Below are 21,100 nucleotides of genomic sequence, written 5' to 3'. Positions count from 1 at the left end.
AGGAACGAGTGCATTAGACTTATGAGAGTGGAGGAAGCTAATGCAAATGCAGAAAATGAGGAACGAAAATAATATACGTTCAGAAAAATAACACTGGTTCCTTTGTGTGTGTGTGTGTGTGTGTGTGTGTGTGTGTGTGTGTGTGTGTGTGTGTAGGAGTGTTGGCGGGTTGGGAGGCAGGCGGCAGACAAAAGAAGGCTGTCCTTTCCAGAGCTGACAAGTACACCTGGACACTCTACGGAATGGAGGGATGAATAGACTGCACCGCTTGAAAGAAGGAAAAAAAAAAAAAAACATGTAAAAACTGTACATACCTGAGTCTTGTTCAGCGTGGTGGAGGGACGACGTGAATCTGACAACGAGGGAAGAGCAGAGGTGGTTGGCAGTGATGCAACGCTGCGGGGGAGGATAAGAGATAGTGTAGAGCCAGCCAAGCGTTGTAATGCAAGGAGGGGTGAATGGAGAAATGTAATGGAAGAAGGGGGAAGAAAGAGCTGTAACACAAGAATGGAAGAAGAAACGAAAAAAAAAGAAAGAAAGAAAGGAAGAAGAGATGAAATTTAAGAACAGAAGAAAGAGACGAAACATATGAACGGAAGAATAATCCAAAACAAGGAGGGAAAAAGACGTAACGCAAGAAAGGAAGAGAGAAAAAAAGAAAACAAGAGGAAAACGGAAAAAAAAGCAAGGGAAGAAAGAAACGAAACACAAGAAAGGGTGATAAAAGTGATTCAAACAAAAGAAAAAAAAACGAAAAAAATAAAGCTTGCATTTGAATGGTACATGACGTGGAAAGACATATTAGACAATCGTAAAGGGGAAAGAAGGAAAACAAAACATAACATACCAATTGTGTATGATAAGGGAAGACACATTAGACGAGATGAAGGTGACAAATGAAGCAATACAACGGCTGAGAGTTAGACTGAAAAAAAAAAAAAAGACTAAACTAGACAAAACTCGAATACCACAACTTAACAACACCAAAAGAGCGGAAGATGACGGAATACTATGGGTGAAAGTAAGACTAACAAAAACACCAAGCAAGATATGACTCAAATACCTCAAATTAAGAGACAAAAAAACCTCGCTTGTAATGAAACGTGTCCTGAAACTTCCCCAAAGCCTTCGTGTGGTGATAAACATCCAAACATCCCCAAATAAAAAAAAAAAAAAACCTTGAAAACAGTGGAAGAGAGCAGGCGATGCAATACAGCGGCCTGGAGTATAAAAGATTGAAGAGAGTGAACCAATGAGATCTGATGAGACGAATAGCTTTCAACTCCATCTCGTTTACCTCATTTTCTTTTCAAGGTCTGAAGGGAAGAATGTCACGTGTTGCTTCATGCCAAGACGAGTGAGGATTGCGTGGTGGATAATGTGGATGGGGAATTGAACACCTGCATAGGGGATTCAGAGAGAGAGAGAGAGAGAGAGAGAGAGAGAGAGAGAGAGAGAGAGAGAGAGAGAGAGAGAGAGAGAGAGAGAGAGAGAGAATACAAGAGAGTAATCATCTTTAGCTTAAGAACTCAGCTTGTTATTGTATCCCTGTAAGTGTGTGATGTTTCAAGAGATTGATTGATTGATTTAGTTTATGGCACCGCAACGTCGCAGTCATATGGCGCCATGTTTCAAAAGAGAGAGAGAGAGAGAGAGAGAGAGAGAGAGAGAGAGAGAGAGAGAGAGAGAGAGAGAGAACCCCTATCAGTACGGAATCATGTGAAGACCTTCCCTGCGAGATGATCAAAGTATATGCGAATAGAGATTACATTAGTATGTTTTCTTTTTATTATTATTATTATTATTATTATTATTATTATTATTATTATTATTATTATTATTATTATTATTATCAATGCTTCTGCACCGTGAGGAAATTAGATGTTGCTTTCATAATTTATATGAGTACGTGCGAGAGATTTAGATTTTTTATTTGATTTTTTTTTTTATTTGGCTTTAATACATTATAAGAAGAAGAGGATAAATCTGATCAAGTATTTGTAGACCGAGTCCATTGAGACAAAGGTCTCTAGGCCCCTTTCACATTATGTATTTTCTCGCCGCGTCTTGGTGCGGCTGCCGGATCGGGAATGCTTGCGATTGCTGCTGCACAGTCATCCTGCTGGCGGATTCATTGAAGCCTAACTATCTTCACAGTTTGCAGCAACAGGTACTGCAGGACCAACCGTAGGAGGTTACTGTGTGCTTATTTAACTGGCATGAGAGGGAATATAATTACACAAACAATTAGACAGTCTGAGGTATAGAAGAAGCGTATTCTTGTCCACATTAACACTTTCACTGCTAGTTAACCATTTCATCATCATCTACAACTTTTAAAGGAATATATATATATATATATATATATATATATATATATATATATATATATATATATATATATATATATATATATATATATATATATATATATATATATATATATATATATATATATATATATATATATATATATATATATATATATATATATATATATATACTATCTTGCTTCATTGTCAGAGAAAAATCTTGTGGAAGTGCACTAGATAATGTTTGTCACACGATGTCTGTGCGGCTACTAACCACGTAATGTGATGACTTCTTTTTAGATTTAAAGCCCACTGCCACCGTGCACATGTATGGGACCGGACAAGACCAGAAGGACCCCGCAACTGCATACGGAGCCGGACCGGTCAATTACCCGCATCAACAGTGTGAAGAGGGACACAAACTATCAGTCGACTGCTGTGTCCGGGGGCCCGGGCGTCGCATTTAGATGTGGCGAGAAACCACATTATGTGAAAGCCACCTTAAGGATCCATCGCAACAAAAATAATTACTGAGCGGTCACATATAATTTAACATGTGACATTAAAAGAGATATTCACAAGATTTATAGGATAAATACGTAGTTCGGTCGTGTGCAAGTCTCCTCGCAGCTCCAGGCGTCTTTAATGGTCAGTTTGGTGTGGGTGAAGTAAGCTGTTTTTCCTTCACTTCTGGCTTGGTGAGGAAGTGAATTTTCTTTCTTAATGTTCTGAGAGGCAGGACATGCATCTTCATTGGTGTGGTGCGGGTGCCGCGTAGCAGCGTCGCCGCACTTCTCACAACGGTTTAACGATCATGGAGTCTTGTGAAGTGAGCAGCGATTGGTCGAGGTCGATGATCCGCTTACAACCCGACTTGATGAGCTCGTTCAGCTTCAATGTTGAGTAATTATAATCTCTCTTCCGGTAGTTTGGAGATTTGGACGCTGGTTTGCTTCCATGTCTCGCCTTAGTGTTCATCTAAACCTATGATTTGCAGATTGTTACAGATCGTCGGTTACAGGAACATAATTTGAAACACTTCACTCCTCCACTACATTTAAAAGGCTCTAGTTGAAGTTACACTGGTTTTTAAGAGTGTTTTTTATGGTTCTAGTGATATATTAACAATTTCTACATTATTAACTGGAGAAATATTCTTGAAAACCCGGCTTAGTCATGGTAAAAGAGTAAAGCGTTTCAGAATACAGGCCGCAGTCTTAATAGCATGATCTTGAGTCTATCAGTAACTCGCCATTAGTCCGCAGATCTTTCTGTAGTCTGATAATTGTGTCTTGATGTTCCTTCTCTCGTTCACAGTGCGTCACCGGGTGCCTCGAATCTTCCACTTCTCTTGGGATGAATTCTACATTTCTATGATCTTCCGCCATATTTTGGAATTACTGGATTCATCCATTAATCCGATTAAGAAATACTTCCATCCAACTTTTATAGTCTTGATCTTGAGAAGCCAAAGTGGTTTTCATCACCTCGACACCCATCGTTGTGGCTGCTTCGTTGAAATAGAAACTAGCGACTAGCACATTAGTTTGCTGTGAAAGCCCAGGAGAGAGAGAGAGAGAGAGAGAGAGAGAGAGAGAGAGAGAGAGATGTCGCAGCACTCAATCTTGAAGGACAGCTGATAATTCACTGTCCTCGCGGAGAACTGATGGGAGGAGAATTTTTTTCCTTTGTGATTCTACACGAATTTCAGTCAGTAATCTCTCTTTCTCTCTCTCTCTCTCTCTCTCTCTCTCTCTCTCTCTCTCTCTCTCTCTCTCAATGCATGAATTCAAAAAGAGAGGAAAATGAGGAGCGGACGCATGAAAACAACAGTAGATTAAGATAGGTGAGTTAGGCAGAACGGGAGCAGCCTCCATGCACTCACCAGACACAGCGTCCCCTTCAGGTAACACGCTACCAAACAGTGACGTAGAAACATGTATACGGTTTCTTAAGGCGCGCTGGGATGGTTAACCGCATAACCTAAGTACTAGCGTGGCAGTGTCTGGGTTGCTACTGCTGTCTGACTTAACCTTAACTATGAACCCGCAGTTACTCCAGCGCTGGTATGGTTCAGTGAGGAAGAGTGTAGAAGTAGAGATCCTGACTGTTTTAGATGGATGTTTTGACAGCATAGTGCACGTTAGATATTTTATTTTTTACTTTGCTTATTTTTAGAATTGTGAAGATGGCGCTCAGCTATTGAAACGTTTAATATTAAAAAAAAAAAAAGAACATAAGGGAAGATGCAAAAAGCCATAAGACCTACTCGTGACAGTCCCTGTATAGTGCACAGGATGGAGCGGCAAGTGATAGAGATTAATGTTGAATGTTTAGGGGGAGAAACATTTATACTTCAGTAGAATAATAAAGGCTGATGATGGTGACGTAGATGGTAATAATGATGATGATGAGGAGGAGGATGTTAACGAAGAGTAGATGTGTCCAGTCTTGCTGCATTTGTGCCCTCTATACTCGCTGAACCAAGGCAGGAGTCAGTAATGAGGTGGCCTTTGTGTGAGTGTCTGTGATATATATCAATCTTCTGGGATGATCATCAATTGCCTTATCTGACGTGGCGGTTGACAGGGGATATCATGGAGCCCTTTGAGAGGAGGCCTGATAGTGGCAAGGCAAGTATTATGAGCCATACCTGCAGCTGGTGAGGTAATAGCAAAGGTTATCTGTTTCGGAGCAGTACTGTTTCTTATAATGGATTCAGTGTTCTCTCTATGAAAAAAAAAGATAAATTACTAGTTAACGTGTGACAGGAGTAAACATCAGTGGCAGTCTTATGGAGGTGAAAAGGTAATGTTTATAAATAAATTTTGTTGTTGTTGCTGTTTTAAGTGTCCACTGTTTGAAAAAGATGACGTTTGAGTTGATGTGTGACGGGAGTTTACATCATTTGCATTATTGTGGAGGTGAAAAAAGTATATAATGCTTGTTGCCTGCCTAATTTGTTACCAGCGTTTATGTTGGGTCCCCATAATGCCTGAACCGTTTGGTGAAATGAGGACACCCGATTCTATGGAGACTCATCTGGAATAATTAATACTTGACATCATCACAAGCGGTAGAGTTTGGCAGGGATAAATGCACGCACGACGAGTGTATTTGTCTGATGTATTGCTCTCTCTCTCTCTCTCTCTCTCTCTCTCTCTCTCTCTCTCTCTCTCTCTCTCTCTCTCTCTCTCTCTCTCTCTCTCTCTCCTTATTTATTTGTATTCTTATCGTTATTGATTAATTGATTTAATTTTGTTAGCGTTTGTTTGATTTCTTTCTCAGGAATAAAAAAATAAATAAATAACTGAATGAATAAATGAATAAATGAATACACGAATAAAAAGTTAACTGGGAAAAAACAGCCTAGTAATTAAGATTTATTCTTCATATGGGATAATTATTAAATTTTCAAACATTTTTTTCTTAAATGACCTAAGAATAAAGGATTGTCTTTAATACAAGTTACAGGCTTGACTATTAATTACAGGCCAGAGTCAGCCTCCCCACGTGCCAATGTCAGTGTGGCTTTCGTGGAGTAGTAATTAAGTGCTAATGAGAGCGTCGAGGCACGAACCTGGGAGGAACCGGGGAAGCTGAGCCGCCGGACCTCTCAAAGGACTGTATTCTGAAGCACTTCTGCCCGCACCTCGACTACATTCAAGAGCCTCTATAATTGAAGTTGTACGGATTTTTAGTTATATTCGTATGCTTTGGTGACAGATTAACAAGTTTTTTACGTTATTAACAGGAGAAACACTTGAGAGCCAGGCTAATCATATTTGTGCCCTTGGAAAAATAGTCATGGTGAAACAGAAGAATGTTTCTGAATACTGGTCTAATTCTCACACTCCAAGACTGAGGTGCGTGTGTTCGGAGGCTTAGCGGGTGAAGGTTCATGTGCACGGCAATGGCGTGAAGATTCCAGGAGCTTCACCTGCCTTGCATAACATTAGTCACGTGGGTCTTGGCAGACTACATCGGTTATCTCGGCTATGTGCAAGTTCAGGTTATGGTGTGTGCTATTAAGCAATCCATTCCTTGGAGAACCTTGTCATGTAGACGATTGTAGCTTTTATTGAATGTTTATTGTTGATGGTGAGCGGAAGGGATAAGGTATACACGATTGATGCTGTCACTATCAGGGCAGAATGACAGAGTGTATCTTTGAGCCTCTTACTCGTTCACATTTTATTTATCTTTTACATTTAACAGGCTGTAATTGAAGTCATATCAATTTTCAAGGTTGTTTCCATAATTTTAGTGACACTTTAACAAGGATTCTGCATAATTACTAGAAAAATAACTCACGAAAACACGATTAATCACCAGTGTAGCCTTTACACGCTGTCCTGATTAGAGAACAAAGCTTTTAGAACACAAACACAGGGCCGTCTCGTATACTTCTCAATGAAGTATACGAGACTTAGAAAATAGTCCTGGAGGGAGAAAGAATAGAATTACATGACCAATTCTCGCGTGTCTCCTGCCTTGCAATAGGGCTGTGAGATATGACGCCACCAGGAAAACTGATGCCTCTTGATGCCTCTAGTAACAAGTGCCTTCACAGAATCTCGGGCATGAGGAGTGGCAGTGTGTCAAGCCAGTGATTGCCCGCCACACTGTATCGAGGGCTGTCAGTAGCGGTGCGCGGGGCTGCCACCCTCCTGAGCATGGACGTGTGGGGCGCCTCCCGAAAGTCGATCTTGCTTATCGTGTTGCATCGACGGGAGACAACCTGCAGTGGCTGGGACTGATGGGACTACAGGGAGTAAGGGGATATACCAAGGGAGTAAGGGGATACAGAAGACAAGGGGGAGGATAAGGGGATATACCAAGGGGACTAAGGGTATATAGGAGACCAAGGAAGAATAAGGGGATATACCAAGGGGACTAAGGGGGCTGAGGAGGACCAAGGGATATATCAAGGGGACTATATAAGGGGAAGAATGAGATCAAGAGGACATATCAATGGGACCAAGAGGACTTACGAGGGACTGAGGAGGATCAAGGGAACATATCAGTGGACTAAGGGAATCAAGGTGATTAAGAGTGCCACGGAGGGACAGAGGTAAGCAAGAAGGTATACTAAGGAATCAAGGTATTAAGGAGACATAATAAGGAACCAGGGAGACGTATCAAGGACCTGAGGGGAGTAAGAGGCACCGGGAAGATTAACTGGACTCAACTCTTTGAAGGAAGGTAAGTGAAGCAAGTTGAGCGATGTTGCTGTGAGTTACCCAGAGAAGTGCTTGGTGGAGACTCGCTTGATGCATCTCAGAGAATGGCTTAACTGATTGACTGACTGAGTGAATGGCTGACTGACTGACTGATGCAACACTGAAGAATGAGTTAACTGATTGACTGAGTGAATGACTGACTGACTGACTGATGCAACAATGAAGAATGAGTTAACTGATTGACTGACTGAATGACTGACTGACTGACTGTTGCAACACTGAAGAATGAGTTAACTGATTGACTGAGTGACTGAATGATTGATTTATTGACTGATTGAATGATGCAACACTGAAGAATGACTTAACTGATTGGCTGACTGAATGGCTGACTGACTGACTGATGCAACACCGAAGAATGAGTTAACTGATTGACTGACTGAATGACTGACTGACTGACTGACTGATGCAACAATGAAGAATGAGTTAACTGATTGACTGAGTGACTGAATGACTGATTTATTGACTGATTGAATGATGCAACACTCGAGAATGACTTAACTGACTGACTGATTGACTTAGTAACTGACGGACTGACAAACTTAAGGTCGCTACACTAATGTTATCATATGTTTGTTAACTTATAGTGTAATTGTTCGAGAAAAAAAAAGAAAAAGTAAAACAAGATAAAATACATAATTAGTTTGATTACATTTAAGATACGAGGATGACTAATGACAATAGTAATAGTAGTAGTTGTAAGAGTAATAATAATAATAATAATAATAATAATAATAATAATAATAATAATAATAATAATAATAATAATGGTAAAAGCAACAGCAATTATTTAAAGTGGATGCATTTGTTCTGTGTAATAATTTTAGAAAGTTGCTATGTGTGTGTGTGTGTGTGTGTGTGTGTGTGTGTGTGTGTGTGTGTGTGTGTGTGTGTGTATGCATGGCTTTTCTCTCCCATTCCTTTTTCCTTCCCTTTTCCTTTTGTATTTTTGTGTGGCTCTCCAGAAATTCTGCTCATTCATTATTCATGCTGCATTCCATTCCCCCTTGTCGGTTTTGCATTTCGTTCTCTCTCTCTCTCTCTCTCTCTCTCTCTCTCTCTCTCTCTCTCTCTCTCTCTCTCTCTCTCTCTCTCTCTCTCTCTCTCTCTCTCTCTCTCTCTCTCTCATTTCTTTCACTATGTTATTTCAAATTCGTTTTTAATCCCTTTTTTTTTCTCACACATTGGCTTTCCCTCCCTCTTTCTTTTTCATTCTCTATGTCCTATGTCCTTTTCTTCGTCCTCCTCCTGTCTCCTCCGTCCCTTCCTCTCTTCCCCTTGAGGCAACGATCAAAAGAGGCAGACGAGTTTTGGATTTGCATAGAGAAGGAGACTAGGAGACCGTTCGTGGGCGTGGTACAGGCTGCGAGGCGTAGGCGTGGCGGGGCGTGAGGGAGTGTGGAGGCTGATGGGCGTGGCAGGGCGTGGGTGTGCTGGAGACTGCGTGGAAGAGTAGGCGTGGGCGGGGCCGTGGTTGGGATAGGTTCGGGTGGCGGGGATCGACCAAACAAAGCCAAAGGGAGATGAATGCTGTGAAATACCGGGGAGGAAGAGAGAGAGAGAGAGAGGGAGGGAGGGAGGGAGGGATAGAGAAGAGAGAGCGGGAGAGGGACGGAAGGTAGGTAAGGGGGAGGTGTAGGGATGATGGGGGCTGCAAGGGAGGAAGGGAAGGAAAGGAAGGAGGGCAAATGTTAGATTCTCGCCACGTCTCGATTCTTAGCTGCCGTCAGGAGGGATACGGGGTTATGGGGAGGGTGGTGGTGGTGGTGGGGGTGGTGGTGTTGAGAGTTGTAATGGTGGTGAACAGTTGTGTTTCAGTGCCACAGGTGATTGTGAATGTGGTGGTGATAGTAGTGAAAATGCTAGTATATTTTTAGCGAACTTGATAGTGTTGTTGGAAATGATAGTTTTGTTAATAATGAATGTGATAGTAGTAATAGTGGTAATGGCTTACAATAGTCTGAAAAAAAAACATCACATTTTACACCATCACCACCAAAACCACCACCATCACAGTCACGTTGTCCACGCTACACACATACATACGCACATCACCACCACCATCACCACCACCACCACTCCAGCAGCCCCTCGCGGCCACCAATCCCCGGTCATCTTCTTCAGCCTGACACTCTGACAGGCTGCAGGGGAGGTGGAGTGGGCCGCCTTGTGTCAGGCCGAAAGGAGGGCTGTGAACGCTGTGAGGGTTGTGAAGGGTGTCTGGTAATGGGCGAGGGTGAGGCATGTCAGGCGTTACTGCGGGAGTCTCCTGTGCTGTGTTGTATGTAGGACTGTATTTTCAAAGTTTCAGTGTGTAACGTCGACCTCTTTTGGCAGTGTAGTGGGAGTTATTGGGGTTTTCAAGGGTGTTTTCATGGTGCAAGTTTGACAGTATTTAAGGAAGTATTCTCAAAGTTTCTGTGTGTAATCTCGAATTCTTTTGACAGTGTGGTGGGTGTTATTGGAGTTTTCAAGGGTGCTAGTTTGAGAATATATAAAAGAGATGAAGATAGGATGATGAGACGTTTGAGAATACTATCTTTCATACTATTAAACTAGCTAGCATCATAAAAATGCCTTTGCAGCCCTAAGAATTTCCACTGCAGCCTGTTAACCCTTTTCACAACAAAATAATGCTTCCTGTAATCACTTGCAAATATTTATAAACCTATTTTTAACTACGGTCTTTTAAACAGTTATGTAATCTTCAAAACAACAAAATTAATATCATATTCTTTCCTTTTTTTCCTATGTAACCATGCAAGCGATTTAATTTGTTTTATTCCACGTTTATTTCCAACGATGCTTGGAATGGTAAAGCAAAACGCTCATAGCAGTAAAAGAGTTAAAAGAAGCCGAGATAGGACGCTAAAACTCTGTGAATACATTCTTAACAGGCTGCAGTGAAAGTCTCTTTGTGTTATCAAGGGTGTTTTCATGACCCTAGTGATACCTAGTGATCCTACACCATCATTGCGATAAAACATCCTTGAGAACCCAACTAATCATCTCTGTGGTCTTTGAAAATAATCCTGATGAGAGCCTTGAGCGTTTGTGAATACGGGCCGTTGTGTTGTAGACTTCTGGCTTCTGTTTGAGATGCCTTCAGTACAGCATGCAAGGAAGTGATGAATGGGGAGGCAATAAGAGCAGGTGTGAGATTAAGCCCCTTATTCTTAAACATTTTGGTCTTTCATAAGGACTACTAATATTTTTCAAAGGATACAGAGATAATTAGGCAACGAAATGATGGGAGCAGGTATGAGAGCAGATGTTAGGTAAATGAGAGACTTAATTCCTTATTCTTAAACATTTTGGTCTCTGAAAAGTTACGTTTTTTCAAAAGTAACAGATAATTTTGCAGTGGTCTGATGGATAAGGAAACAGCAAAAACATTATGGAATTAAACCCTTTATTCTTAAACATTTTACTTCCTCCTAAAAATTAGAACTATTTTTTTTAAGGTTACAGAGATGATTATACAAATTTTTATAGATGTTTTTTCCTGTTCGTTGTTAAATAATCACTAAAACCATAAAATATCCTTGAAAACCCTAATACACCAAACCTGTTAAAGAGTAGCGAAGGTATAACTAGGACATCGAAACGTTTCAGAACATGAATGTAAACAAGAGCAATGAAAAGCCGGAGAGAGAGAGAAAAAAAAAATAATCTTGAGATATGAAGAAAAGGAGGGAAGGAGAGATGGAAGGAGAGGAGGGAAAAGAAAATCATATTCACACCAGTATAGGTTTAGGTGGAGTGGATGCTGAGTGGCTGCAACACACACACACACACACACACACACACACACACACACACACACACACACACACACACACACACACACACACACACACACACACACACACACACACACGTGTACAGGACGTGACTGCAGGGGAAGCAATTAAGGCGGATTGGCACATTGGTTCCCTGACACGCCATGCAGTTGACACAGTTATACAATATTGCAAACTTTTTCCCTCAGAGATATATTGCAAGTTTTCCTGTGTGTATGTTTTTATATATATATATATATATATATATATATATATATATATATATATATATATATATATATATATATATATATATATATATATATATATATATATATATATATATATTGCAGGGTCTCGCTTTTCTCTTTCTTTTTTTTATTTTATTTCGAATTAAATCAGATGTTTTCGTTTTTTTTTTTATTTATTTATTTTTTCTCAGGTGAGATGACAAGCTGTCCTTTTCTTTCCTTTTAGTATTACATCAACCATTTTCTTTCTTTTATTTTAATTGTAATGGTCTTTCATTTTGTCTTTTTCTTCAGTTAAATGGCGAGACCTCCGTTTTTTCTTAGTTACATAGAGACCCTTCGTTCCCTTTCTTTTATTTTAATTTTACTTTTTTTTTGTGAGAAATATTGCAACCTACAATTTTCTTCCTTTTCTCTCTCAATAAATTGCAACCTTTTGTTTTTTCTTTCCTTTATTTCTACATTGACGAACATAATTCTCTTGTGTTCACTGCCAATGTATATATTTTCATATAATTTATGCAGTGTACTTATAAGTTTATCTATCGACCAATCTATCGATCTATTAGTCTACCTACCTACCTACCTGTCTATCTATCCACCTATCTATCTATCTATTTATGTGTTCACTTACTAATTTTCTTGTTCATATAGTCATATATCTATCTATTGACATATCCATGTAATCACCTATCTATGAATTTTTACAACCATCGTTAGCATCCTTTACCTACATTTACCAAAACATAAATTCATCTCTTTATTTATCCATGTATTCCTCTATCCATTCATTTTTACAACCATCGATCACATCTTTCACCCACACGTACCAAAACATCCAATACTAAGCTTCCCCGCAGACGCTCTTCCCGCCTCCACGTGTTATTGCATATTTCACTGGAGACTCTTGTGCATCCTTTTACCTTGATCACTTGCAAAGCTGCTTGAGGTGCTTGGCCGTGTGACTGGGGCTTGCTGAGGACTACCTGGGGACTGAGAGAGAGAGAGAGAGAGAGAGAGAGAGAGAGAGAGAGAGAGAGAGAGAGAGAGAGAGAGAGTGAGAGTGAGTGAGTATGAAGTTATATAATGAAGTGAGTTTCTATAGTGCACATAAGTGGATGTGAGGGGGAGGGGAAAGAGAGAGAGAGAGAGAGAGAGAGAGAGAGAGAGAGAGAGAGAGAGAGAGAGAGAGAGAGAGAGAGAGAGAGAGAGAGAGAGAGAGAAGGGGGGAAGGATGGATCAAAGAGGTAAGGAAGGAGAGAGAAATAAAAAAAGAGAGAGAGAGAGAGAGAGAGAGAGAGAGAGAGAGAGAGAGAGAGAGAGAGAGAGAGAGAGAGAGAGAGAGAGAGAGAGAGAGAGAGAGAGAGAGAGAGAGAGAGAGAGAGAGAGAGAGAGAGAAAAAGGGGGAAGGATGGGTCAAAGAGGTAAGGAAGAAAAGAAGAAGACGAAGGAAGAGCATTAGTAAGGAAGGAGAGAATAGGAAATAATGATAATAAAGGAAGGGAATTGACTATGGAAGGTAGGAAGAAAAGATGGAAGGAAGGAAATGCAAGGAGGGATTAAGAATGAAGGAAAAGAAGGAATGAAGGAAATAAGATAGAGAAAAAGAGGAGCACATAAGAAAATGAAACGAAGGATTATGAATGAAGGAAGCGAAGACGTAAATGAAGCAAAACAGAAAGAGAAACACACAAGGGAATGCAAGGAGGGAAGAGAGAAAAGAGGAACACGTAAGGAAATGCAACGAGGGGTTATGAATGAAGGAAGCGAAGGAAGAGAGGGAGTGAAGGAGGCGGGAGGGCTCACATCTGGTCCCGAGGCACAGTTGTGGGATCGATGCCGTGGAGTGGCACTGAAAAGGTAAAGTGGTGGCACCCCTGACTCCTGGTGTATATAATTATAAAGCTCTCTCTCTCTCTCTCTCTCTCTCTCTCTCTCTCTCTCTCTCTCTCTCTCTCTCTCTCTCTCTCTCTCTCTCTCTCTCTCTGGTTCTTTTCTCTTTTCCCTTTTCTTGATTTTGATTTTCCCTTTCTCCTTGTTTTTCTACTTTTTTTCTTCATTCCCTTCCTTTTCTTCTCAATTCACCTCCTCTTCATTCTTCTTTTTCCTCTTCTTGTTCTTTCTTCTTCTTCTTCTTCTTCTTCTTCTTCTTCTTCTTCTTCTTCTTCTTCTTCTTCTTCTTCTTTTCTGTGAACCCTATTAGGCCTTACTCACTCTCTTGTCACTTTACTCCGGGTCAGCCTCTTCACCTCTCCTCCTCCTCCTCCTCCTCTTCCTCCTCTTCCTCTTCCTCCTCTTCCTCTTCTTCCTTCTTCATATTCCTCTCCTACTCCTCTTCCTCCTCATGGGCTCTCAAATGATTCCACTACCACCACCATCTACTGCATCCTCCTCCACCTCCTCCTCCTCCTCCTCCTCCTCCTCCTCCTCCTCCTCCTCCTCCTCCTCCTCCTCCTCCTCCTCCTCCTCCTCTTCTGACATCATCTAAGTAACCCCATCGAACGCCACCTAACCTTCTCCCAGACCCTCGTTAGCCTCACCTGTTCTAATACTTAGTTTTGTTTATATATGATTTTTCTCTCTTACCTTCACTTTTTGTACCTATCAATATTTCTTCGTTACCTGAAGTATTGTAATTCTTGTCTGCCTTGTGTTTGAGAAAGGGAGAGAGAGAGAGAGAGAGAGAGAGAGAGAGAGAGAGAGAGAGAGAGAGAGAGAGAGAGAGAGAGAGAGAGAGAGAGTAAAAAGCGTCAATTAAGCCATTTTTTGCAGCTGCTTTTTTTTTTTTGAGTGAAAGAGAAACAAGAGTGAGAGAGACTTTTGAACTCTCTCTCTCTCTCTCTCTCTCTCTCTCTCTCTCTCTCTCTCTCTCTCTCTCTCTCTCTCTCTCTCTCTCTCTCTCTCTCTCTCTCTCATCGCGTGCATCATGAACGAGAAAGGAGTAAGGAGAGGAGGAGTAAAAGAAGTCAAGGAGGAAAGCAAGGAACTAATAAAATTTTAGGTGTGGAATAAGTGAAGGAAGGAAAAGATGAGGAAGCAAGGAATGAGATTCGGAGGGAAAGAAGGAAAACAGTAAGAAGTGAACGAACGAACGAATGAATGAATGAAGTAAGGAACGTGACGAGAGATTAAGAAAGGAAGTTGGGAAGAAAGGAGTTTAGTGGTGAATGAAATTGAGATGGAAGGAAATTATGATGGGAATGAAGTTAAAAAGAAGTAAAGTTTTAAAAAGAAATGAAGTTAGTAACGAAGTAAGCTAAGAAGGAAGGAAGGAAGGAAGGAGGGACTTTACTGATGAATGATATTGCGACAGAAGTGAATTAGGAAGGAATAACATTAAGAAAGAAGCAATGAAGTTAAGAAGGAAGGAAGTTAAGAAGGGAAGGACTTCAGAATGTTGGAGTTTAGATCCTGGCCATGTGTTTCAGGGCGACTCTTGAGCACTTAGAGAAATTGGGAACCCGAGAAAGTGTTGCCAGAGAGAGAGAGAGAGAGAGAGAGAGAGAGAGAGAGAGAGAGAGAGAGAGAGAGAGATGTGTGTGTGTGTGTGTGTGTGTGTGTGTATGACCGACATATAAGGAAAGTAAGGAGTAAAATGATAAAGTAAGGAACTGGTAATCATGAAAATAAGGAAGAAAGGAAAGAAAAAAGGAAAAGGAAGAATAGAAGAAAACTGAAGTCAAGAATGATGTGAAAAAGTAACTAAGTAAATAAGAAAGGGAAACAAGACACACCAGACAAACAAACGAACAGTCAACACAAAGAAAGCCAAAGGTCAAGGAAGAGGAAGAGAAACAAGAAGAGGAAGGAGTATATAAAAAACCTGACATTCGTTCACGTGTAGACCGTTAGTGGCGCCAAACATGCTGGTGCGGTGCCAAGCAGTGCCGCCCATTACCACCACTGTACTGACCGACCCTCCAACCCTCCAACTTCTTCAACCCTCCTTCGCTCCAACTTTCCAAAATCACATCCAACCTTTCAATTCATCCCTCCTACTCTTCTCCAGTCCAACCCAACTCCAACCATCCAAAACTCCAACTAAGTCCTCTCCTCAAACCCAACTCTCCTTCAACCTTCCAACCTTCCTGTTTTCTACCCCTGTAACCTCCACCCTTCCAACCCTACAATCTAACCTTCCTTCAACCCAAATCATCCCCATTCCGACCCTCCAACTCAGCCCTCCTCTAACTAATCTTCCTCCAAGCCTCTAATCTCACCTAACCATCCGACCCAACCTTCCAACCCGACCTTCTGACCTTCCAACCATCCAAGCCTCACCCATCTCCAGCGTAATCCTCCCGTCAGCTCGGAAATGGGAACTGACACGCTGTAAGTTGGCGTATTAATCCCAGTGAGCCTTTCCCTGAGACCTGATGTGCGCAGGAGGCAGTCGCGGGTGAGGGTATGAAGCGGTGGCGATTGGTAAGGCTAGGCAGGTGTTACGGAGCCAGTTATATACGAGTATACACCTGGTGCGTCTTGGTGTCGTGGTGTTAAAGTGTTCAGGTGTGCTTGTTGAATGGAGGTGTCAGGATGTGTGTGTGTGTGTGTGTGTGTGTGTGTAGTTGTGGGTATCGGTTGTTGAGAGGAAGCTGAGTTGTTGTGAGGACGTTATGAGTTGCTTGTTGTTGTGAGTTGTTTGTGAGGGAATTGTGAGTTGAGATGTGTTGAGGAAGTTATGGGTTATGAGTTCTTGAAGGGAAGGTGTGAGGCATAAGTTGTGAGGAAGGTATTAGGGAGTGTTCTTTCTCGTAGTCAGCGAAAATAAACAACATTACATTTGGTTACTCTTAAGAGGCTGTTTTGTGATAAGCTACTCTATAATAATGTTAAGAAAATAAAGGCGTTGAGAGGAAAGGATTTTAATGGGATGGTGTGTGTGTGTGTGTGTGTGTGTGTGTGTGTGTGTGTGTGTGTGTGTGTGTGTGTCAGTCAGCCAGTCTGTCAGTGAATCAAGTGAGTCATTATCTCTAGTTATTTTCAGTCAACAAATAAAAGAAAAACAGACAAAAGACACAAACTATAAAAAGACCACCCTTTAAAACTCATTCTATTTTCACATCACCCCAAAACGAGAACACCTTGCCAACACCAGCCATCCTTTGAGAGACCGAAATGAACTCGCCTGAAGTAACCACCAATTGGCCAGACCAGACAGGTGCACCACTTAATGAACTCTGCAACACCTTATTAATATGATTACCTCACATTACTGGCCGCACCTGCCCGCTCCCTCTCCCTCTTCCCCCATTCCCTCCTCCATCTTCTTCCATTCAATTCCTTTTCCATTCCTTAATCTCTCGCTTTGTTCACCTGTCTTCCTTTTTCCTTCCTTCGATCCTCCATTCCTCCCGTTCTCTCTTCCTTCCTCCGTCCTTCCTCTTTGTACATTCCGTCTTACCCTTTCGCCATCCATCCTTCTTTCCTTCCCTCGCTTCCTCCATTCCTTCTTTCACTCCCATTACATATTCTTCCTTCCTTCCTCAATCCATCCTTCCCTCCTTTCCTCCATCCCTCTCTCTTACCCTCCCGCCCTCGGACATACCGCGGCACTCCCGTAGAAGGCATTCATTACCGGAGTCATGGGGTCTTGGGCGCTGGCATCCACTGGCATCGGCGCCAGCACATAAGACACCCGCTCCCCGCCCAAGTGTGTTACCAGGGGCGTGCCGCGGGGAGAGAGAGAGAAAGGAGGGGCGAAGAGGGATTTTTTTTTTCAGGGTAATTTCTTTTAATTATGTTTAGTTCAGATGACGGCAGTGTGTTTATTGATGTGTGTGTGTGTGTGTGTGTGTGTGTGTGTGTGTGTGTGTGTGTGTGTGTGTGTGTGTGTGTGTGTGATGTACGTAATATATATGGATGGTGTGGCTTCCATGGCCTCATTCTACCGAAAGTTATTGCGTGCGGGAGCAATAAATTATTTGTTGCGTGCGTACGTTGAGTGCAAATTGTGAATATAACCTATTCTCTCGGTCTGTCAGAGAGAGAGAGAGAGAGAGAGAGAGAGAGAGAGAGAGAGAGAGAGAGAGAGAGAGAGAGAGAGAGAGAGAGAGAGAGGGAAGTGGAGGTTGGAAGGACGTAACAAGAAAGAATAAGTGAAATCGAGTGTAAAGGTGGCAAGAGAGAGAGAGAGAGAGAGAGAGAGAGAGAGAGAGAGAGAGAGAGAGAGAGAGAGAGAGAGAGAGAAGGAAGTGAAGGCTGGAAGGACGTACGAAAAAAGAGTTAGTGAAATGGAGTGTGGAGGTGAAAAGCAAGAGAGAGAGAGAGAGAGAGAGAGAGAGAGAGAGAGAGAGAGAGAGAGAGAGAGAGAGAGAGAGAGAGATGAGGCAATGAAGAGAAGGGTTTGCGAGAAAGGAGGGAAGAGGAAGCGTCTGGAGGAAAGAGAAGAGTGAATCTAAAGGTAAGAGAGAAAAATAGGAGGAGGAAAAGAAGCCAAAGAGAGAGAGAGAGAGAGAGAGAGAGAGAGAGAGAGAGAGAGAGAGAGAGAGAGAGAGAGAGAGAGAGAGAGAGAGAACGAAATGTAACAAAAAAAAAGATGAAATATTTTAAGAAAGATCAGGAGATGAAGAAGAAAGAGAAAGAAGAGAAGGAGGATTGAAGGGAACAAGAAAATATGAAACGAAAAGAGAAGAATGGATAGAAGTAAAATAAAGATGAAGGGAAAGAAGGTAATGGAGAGATGTTAGGGTAAGGAAGAGATGTGTTTTGGGCTGAAGAAGAAGAAGAGGAGGAGGAGGAAAGAGGAGGAGGAGGAGGAGGAGGAGGCTCAGGTGGTAGACGAACATATATTGAGATAAGTAGATTTGTAGAAGGGCTCAGGCAGTAGTAATAGATTAGTTAGTCTATAATTGTCATCTATTTCTTTCGCTCTTGTTTGTTTACATTTTACGTTCGAGATTGTTCAGTGTTCGTGAGTGGCTTGTGTTATGCGGGTACGGTCTCTCTCTCTCTCTCTCTCTCTCTCTCTCTCTCTCTCTCTCTCTCTCTCTCTCTCTCTCTCTCTCTCTCGTTTTTTCCTCTCCGCAGCTCGAGTTAATTAAGACATTAGGACGCGGCCAGACTCGCTGCGACGGGCGGCCCTCACAGAAGCCGTAATTTACCTCCTCGTGGTGGTCCGGCGAGGAGGGAGGCAGCGGGACGTGACTCGCTGGCAAAACCCACTTCTTCTTTCTGGGCTTCTGTGCGAGTCTCGGGATTACCACCACCATCACCGCCTCTGCCTTTGCCTCTATTGCTACTATTACTACCACTGCTACTGTCACTGTTACCGCTATTTTTCCTGTTAGTTTTGCTACTGCTACTGTTGCTAATGTTGTCACCGTTTTTGCTTCTTACTCTTAGTCCAGTGTTCTTTTTGTTGTCTCTTTCTTCTGCGTTGCTTTTTTTTTTTTGTTTGTTTGTTTTTCGTTCTTGTTTTTTTATTGGTTTTGTGATTTTTTTCTTTTTTTATTGTCGACCTTTTTAATTGTTTTTGTTTGTTTTCCTTCTTTCTTTTTTTCTTTTTTTCTTTCTTGTGTTTCTTGTTCTTGTTCTCCTCCTCCTCCTCCTCCTCCTCCTCCTCCTCCTCCTCCTCCTCCTCCTCCTCCTCCTCCTCCTCCTCCTCCTCCTCCTCCTCCTCCTCCTTTCCCCCTCATTACCATCATCTTTATTTTCTCTTCAGTCTTATTTACACTACCCTCCATCCTACACCAATTCTCTACCTCCATTTATACCACATCTCACATTCACACACACACACACACACACACACACACACACACACACACACACACACAGAGAACATCCCACACTCCTTATTCCCTTCAAGACACACACTCTCATAATAACGCGTTCCTCCCAGTCTCACCCGGTATTTTAATCAATTTATAACCCATGTCCTTACGCCTCCGCTAGTTTGTGAGGGTGCTAGCAAGGCGTTAAGTATACTGTAACCATTGCCAACCTCGAAACAACTGTGGGAAGATGAGAAAGGGAAGGGCGTTAGGAAAAGCATAGTGGCAGCTGTTTCTGTGAGAGGCAAGAATGAAGAGCAGGGAAGGAGGATTGGAAGGAAAAGGGGAGGTGGAAAAGGAAAGTTGGATGGTGGTGTGGGTAGAGGAGGCAAGGATGAAGTGTGGAAACGTAGAGAGATAAGAAGGAAAGGACAGGAAGAAAGAAAATATAGCGAATGAAAGTTAGGTGGAGGAAACAAGGATGAAATGGGGGGGGAAGTAGAATATACGAAAAAAGGAAGGGAAATAACGAAGATTGGTGAGAGATGAGATGGGCACTGAGGAAAGAAAGGATGGAGAAAGAGAACAACAATGAAGGAGAGGAAAAAAAAAAGGAAGGGAAGGTAGGAAGAAAGTAAGCGGAGAGAAAAATGTTAGTTTGTACTGGAGGGGAGAGAAGGAACGAAAAGTGCCTTGATGAGGGGAGAGAGAGAGAGAGAGAGAGAGAGAGAGAGAGAGAGAGAGAGAGAGAGGGAGAGGAAAGATAGGAAGAAATAAGAGAAGAGAGCAGGAAAGAATACTGTTTTGGTAAGAAGGAAAAAAACAATAGCATAAAAAAAGAAAGGAGGAAAGAGGAACAGCGCTATAAATGAGAAAGAAATAAGGGAGATAGAAAGAAAGAAAAAAGGAGAAGAGGAGGAGTAAACAGTGTCTTGATAAAGAACTGAAAAATGAAATGAAAGGAGACGGCATTACGATAAGGAGGAAAAAAAGAAAATAGAAAGAAAAAAAGAGGAGACGAGGAAAGAACAGCGCCATAAATGAAGAAAAAGGGAGATAGGAAGAAAGAAAAGAGAAGAGGAGTAAAGAGCAGATAAGGATAGAGAAAATAAAGGAAGCGAGAAAGAAACTGTCATCATGCAGTGAAAAAAAAAGAAGTAAGGAAAAAATAAAAGAGAAAACGAAGGTTAAACTTGATACAAAAATTGAAAGAAGTAGAGATGAAGAAAGAAAGAAGAAAGGAAGAGAAAGGAAATAAACATAACGAAAGGGAATGAGATAGGACGAGATTGGCCAGTGAAAGATAAATGATAAAGAAGAGGATAAAAAATGACGAGAGATCAGAGAAAGAAGAAAAAGGTGGAGGAGAAAGAGAAGTGTTTTAATGCTTTGAGAGAGAGAGAGAGAGAGAGAGAGAGAGAGAGAGAGAGAGAGAGAGAGAGAGAGAGAGAGAGAGAGAGAGAGAGAGAGAGAGAGAGAGTGGAGACAAAGGTTACTGCAGGGAAGGAAGAAGAGGAAGAGGAGAAGGAAGAGGAGGAGATGAGAGTGTATATTATCAGAGTGAATGAAGATAATGATAGTGAGGATATGTTACGAGAAGAAGGAAGTTGAGATACGAGGAGGAGGAAGAAGAAGAAGAGGAGGAGGAGGAGGAGGAGGAGGAGGAGGAGATGTAAGAAGGAAGGAAGAGGGGAAAGGAAAGGAGGAGTTAGGCGTTCATTTCATACAAACACACACATTCCCCTCGTGCCGTATTTCCTCTCTCTCTCTCTCTCTCTCTCTCTCTCTCTCTCTCTCTCT

The 21,100-nt window shown here is 41.8% G+C and overlaps 1 protein-coding gene across 3 annotated transcripts in view; it reads left to right on the top strand.

Moving 5' to 3' along the window:
* Positions 1 to 21,100, top strand: part of LOC135100893 (ELKS/Rab6-interacting/CAST family member 1-like) — a 74,159-nt gene that overhangs the window by 8,341 nt on the left and 44,718 nt on the right. The window contains exon 2 of one of the 3 annotated variants that reach the window (XM_064004449.1): positions 2,613 to 5,456. The exons of the other annotated variants lie outside the window; for them this stretch is intronic. Coding sequence (XP_063860519.1) covers positions 2,613 to 2,618 — 6 coding nt within the window. The 3' untranslated portion in view covers positions 2,619 to 5,456. Of the gene's footprint in view, positions 1 to 2,612; positions 5,457 to 21,100 lie in introns of those variants that run through there. 3 annotated transcript variants of the gene reach the window in all.

The sequence above is a fragment of the Scylla paramamosain genome, chromosome 5 (genome assembly GCF_035594125.1).
Source record: "Scylla paramamosain isolate STU-SP2022 chromosome 5, ASM3559412v1, whole genome shotgun sequence".
Taxonomy (NCBI): domain Eukaryota; kingdom Metazoa; phylum Arthropoda; class Malacostraca; order Decapoda; family Portunidae; genus Scylla; species Scylla paramamosain.
Note: the sequence above shows the minus strand (reverse complement) of the source record. Positions and strands in the feature narration are given on the sequence as shown.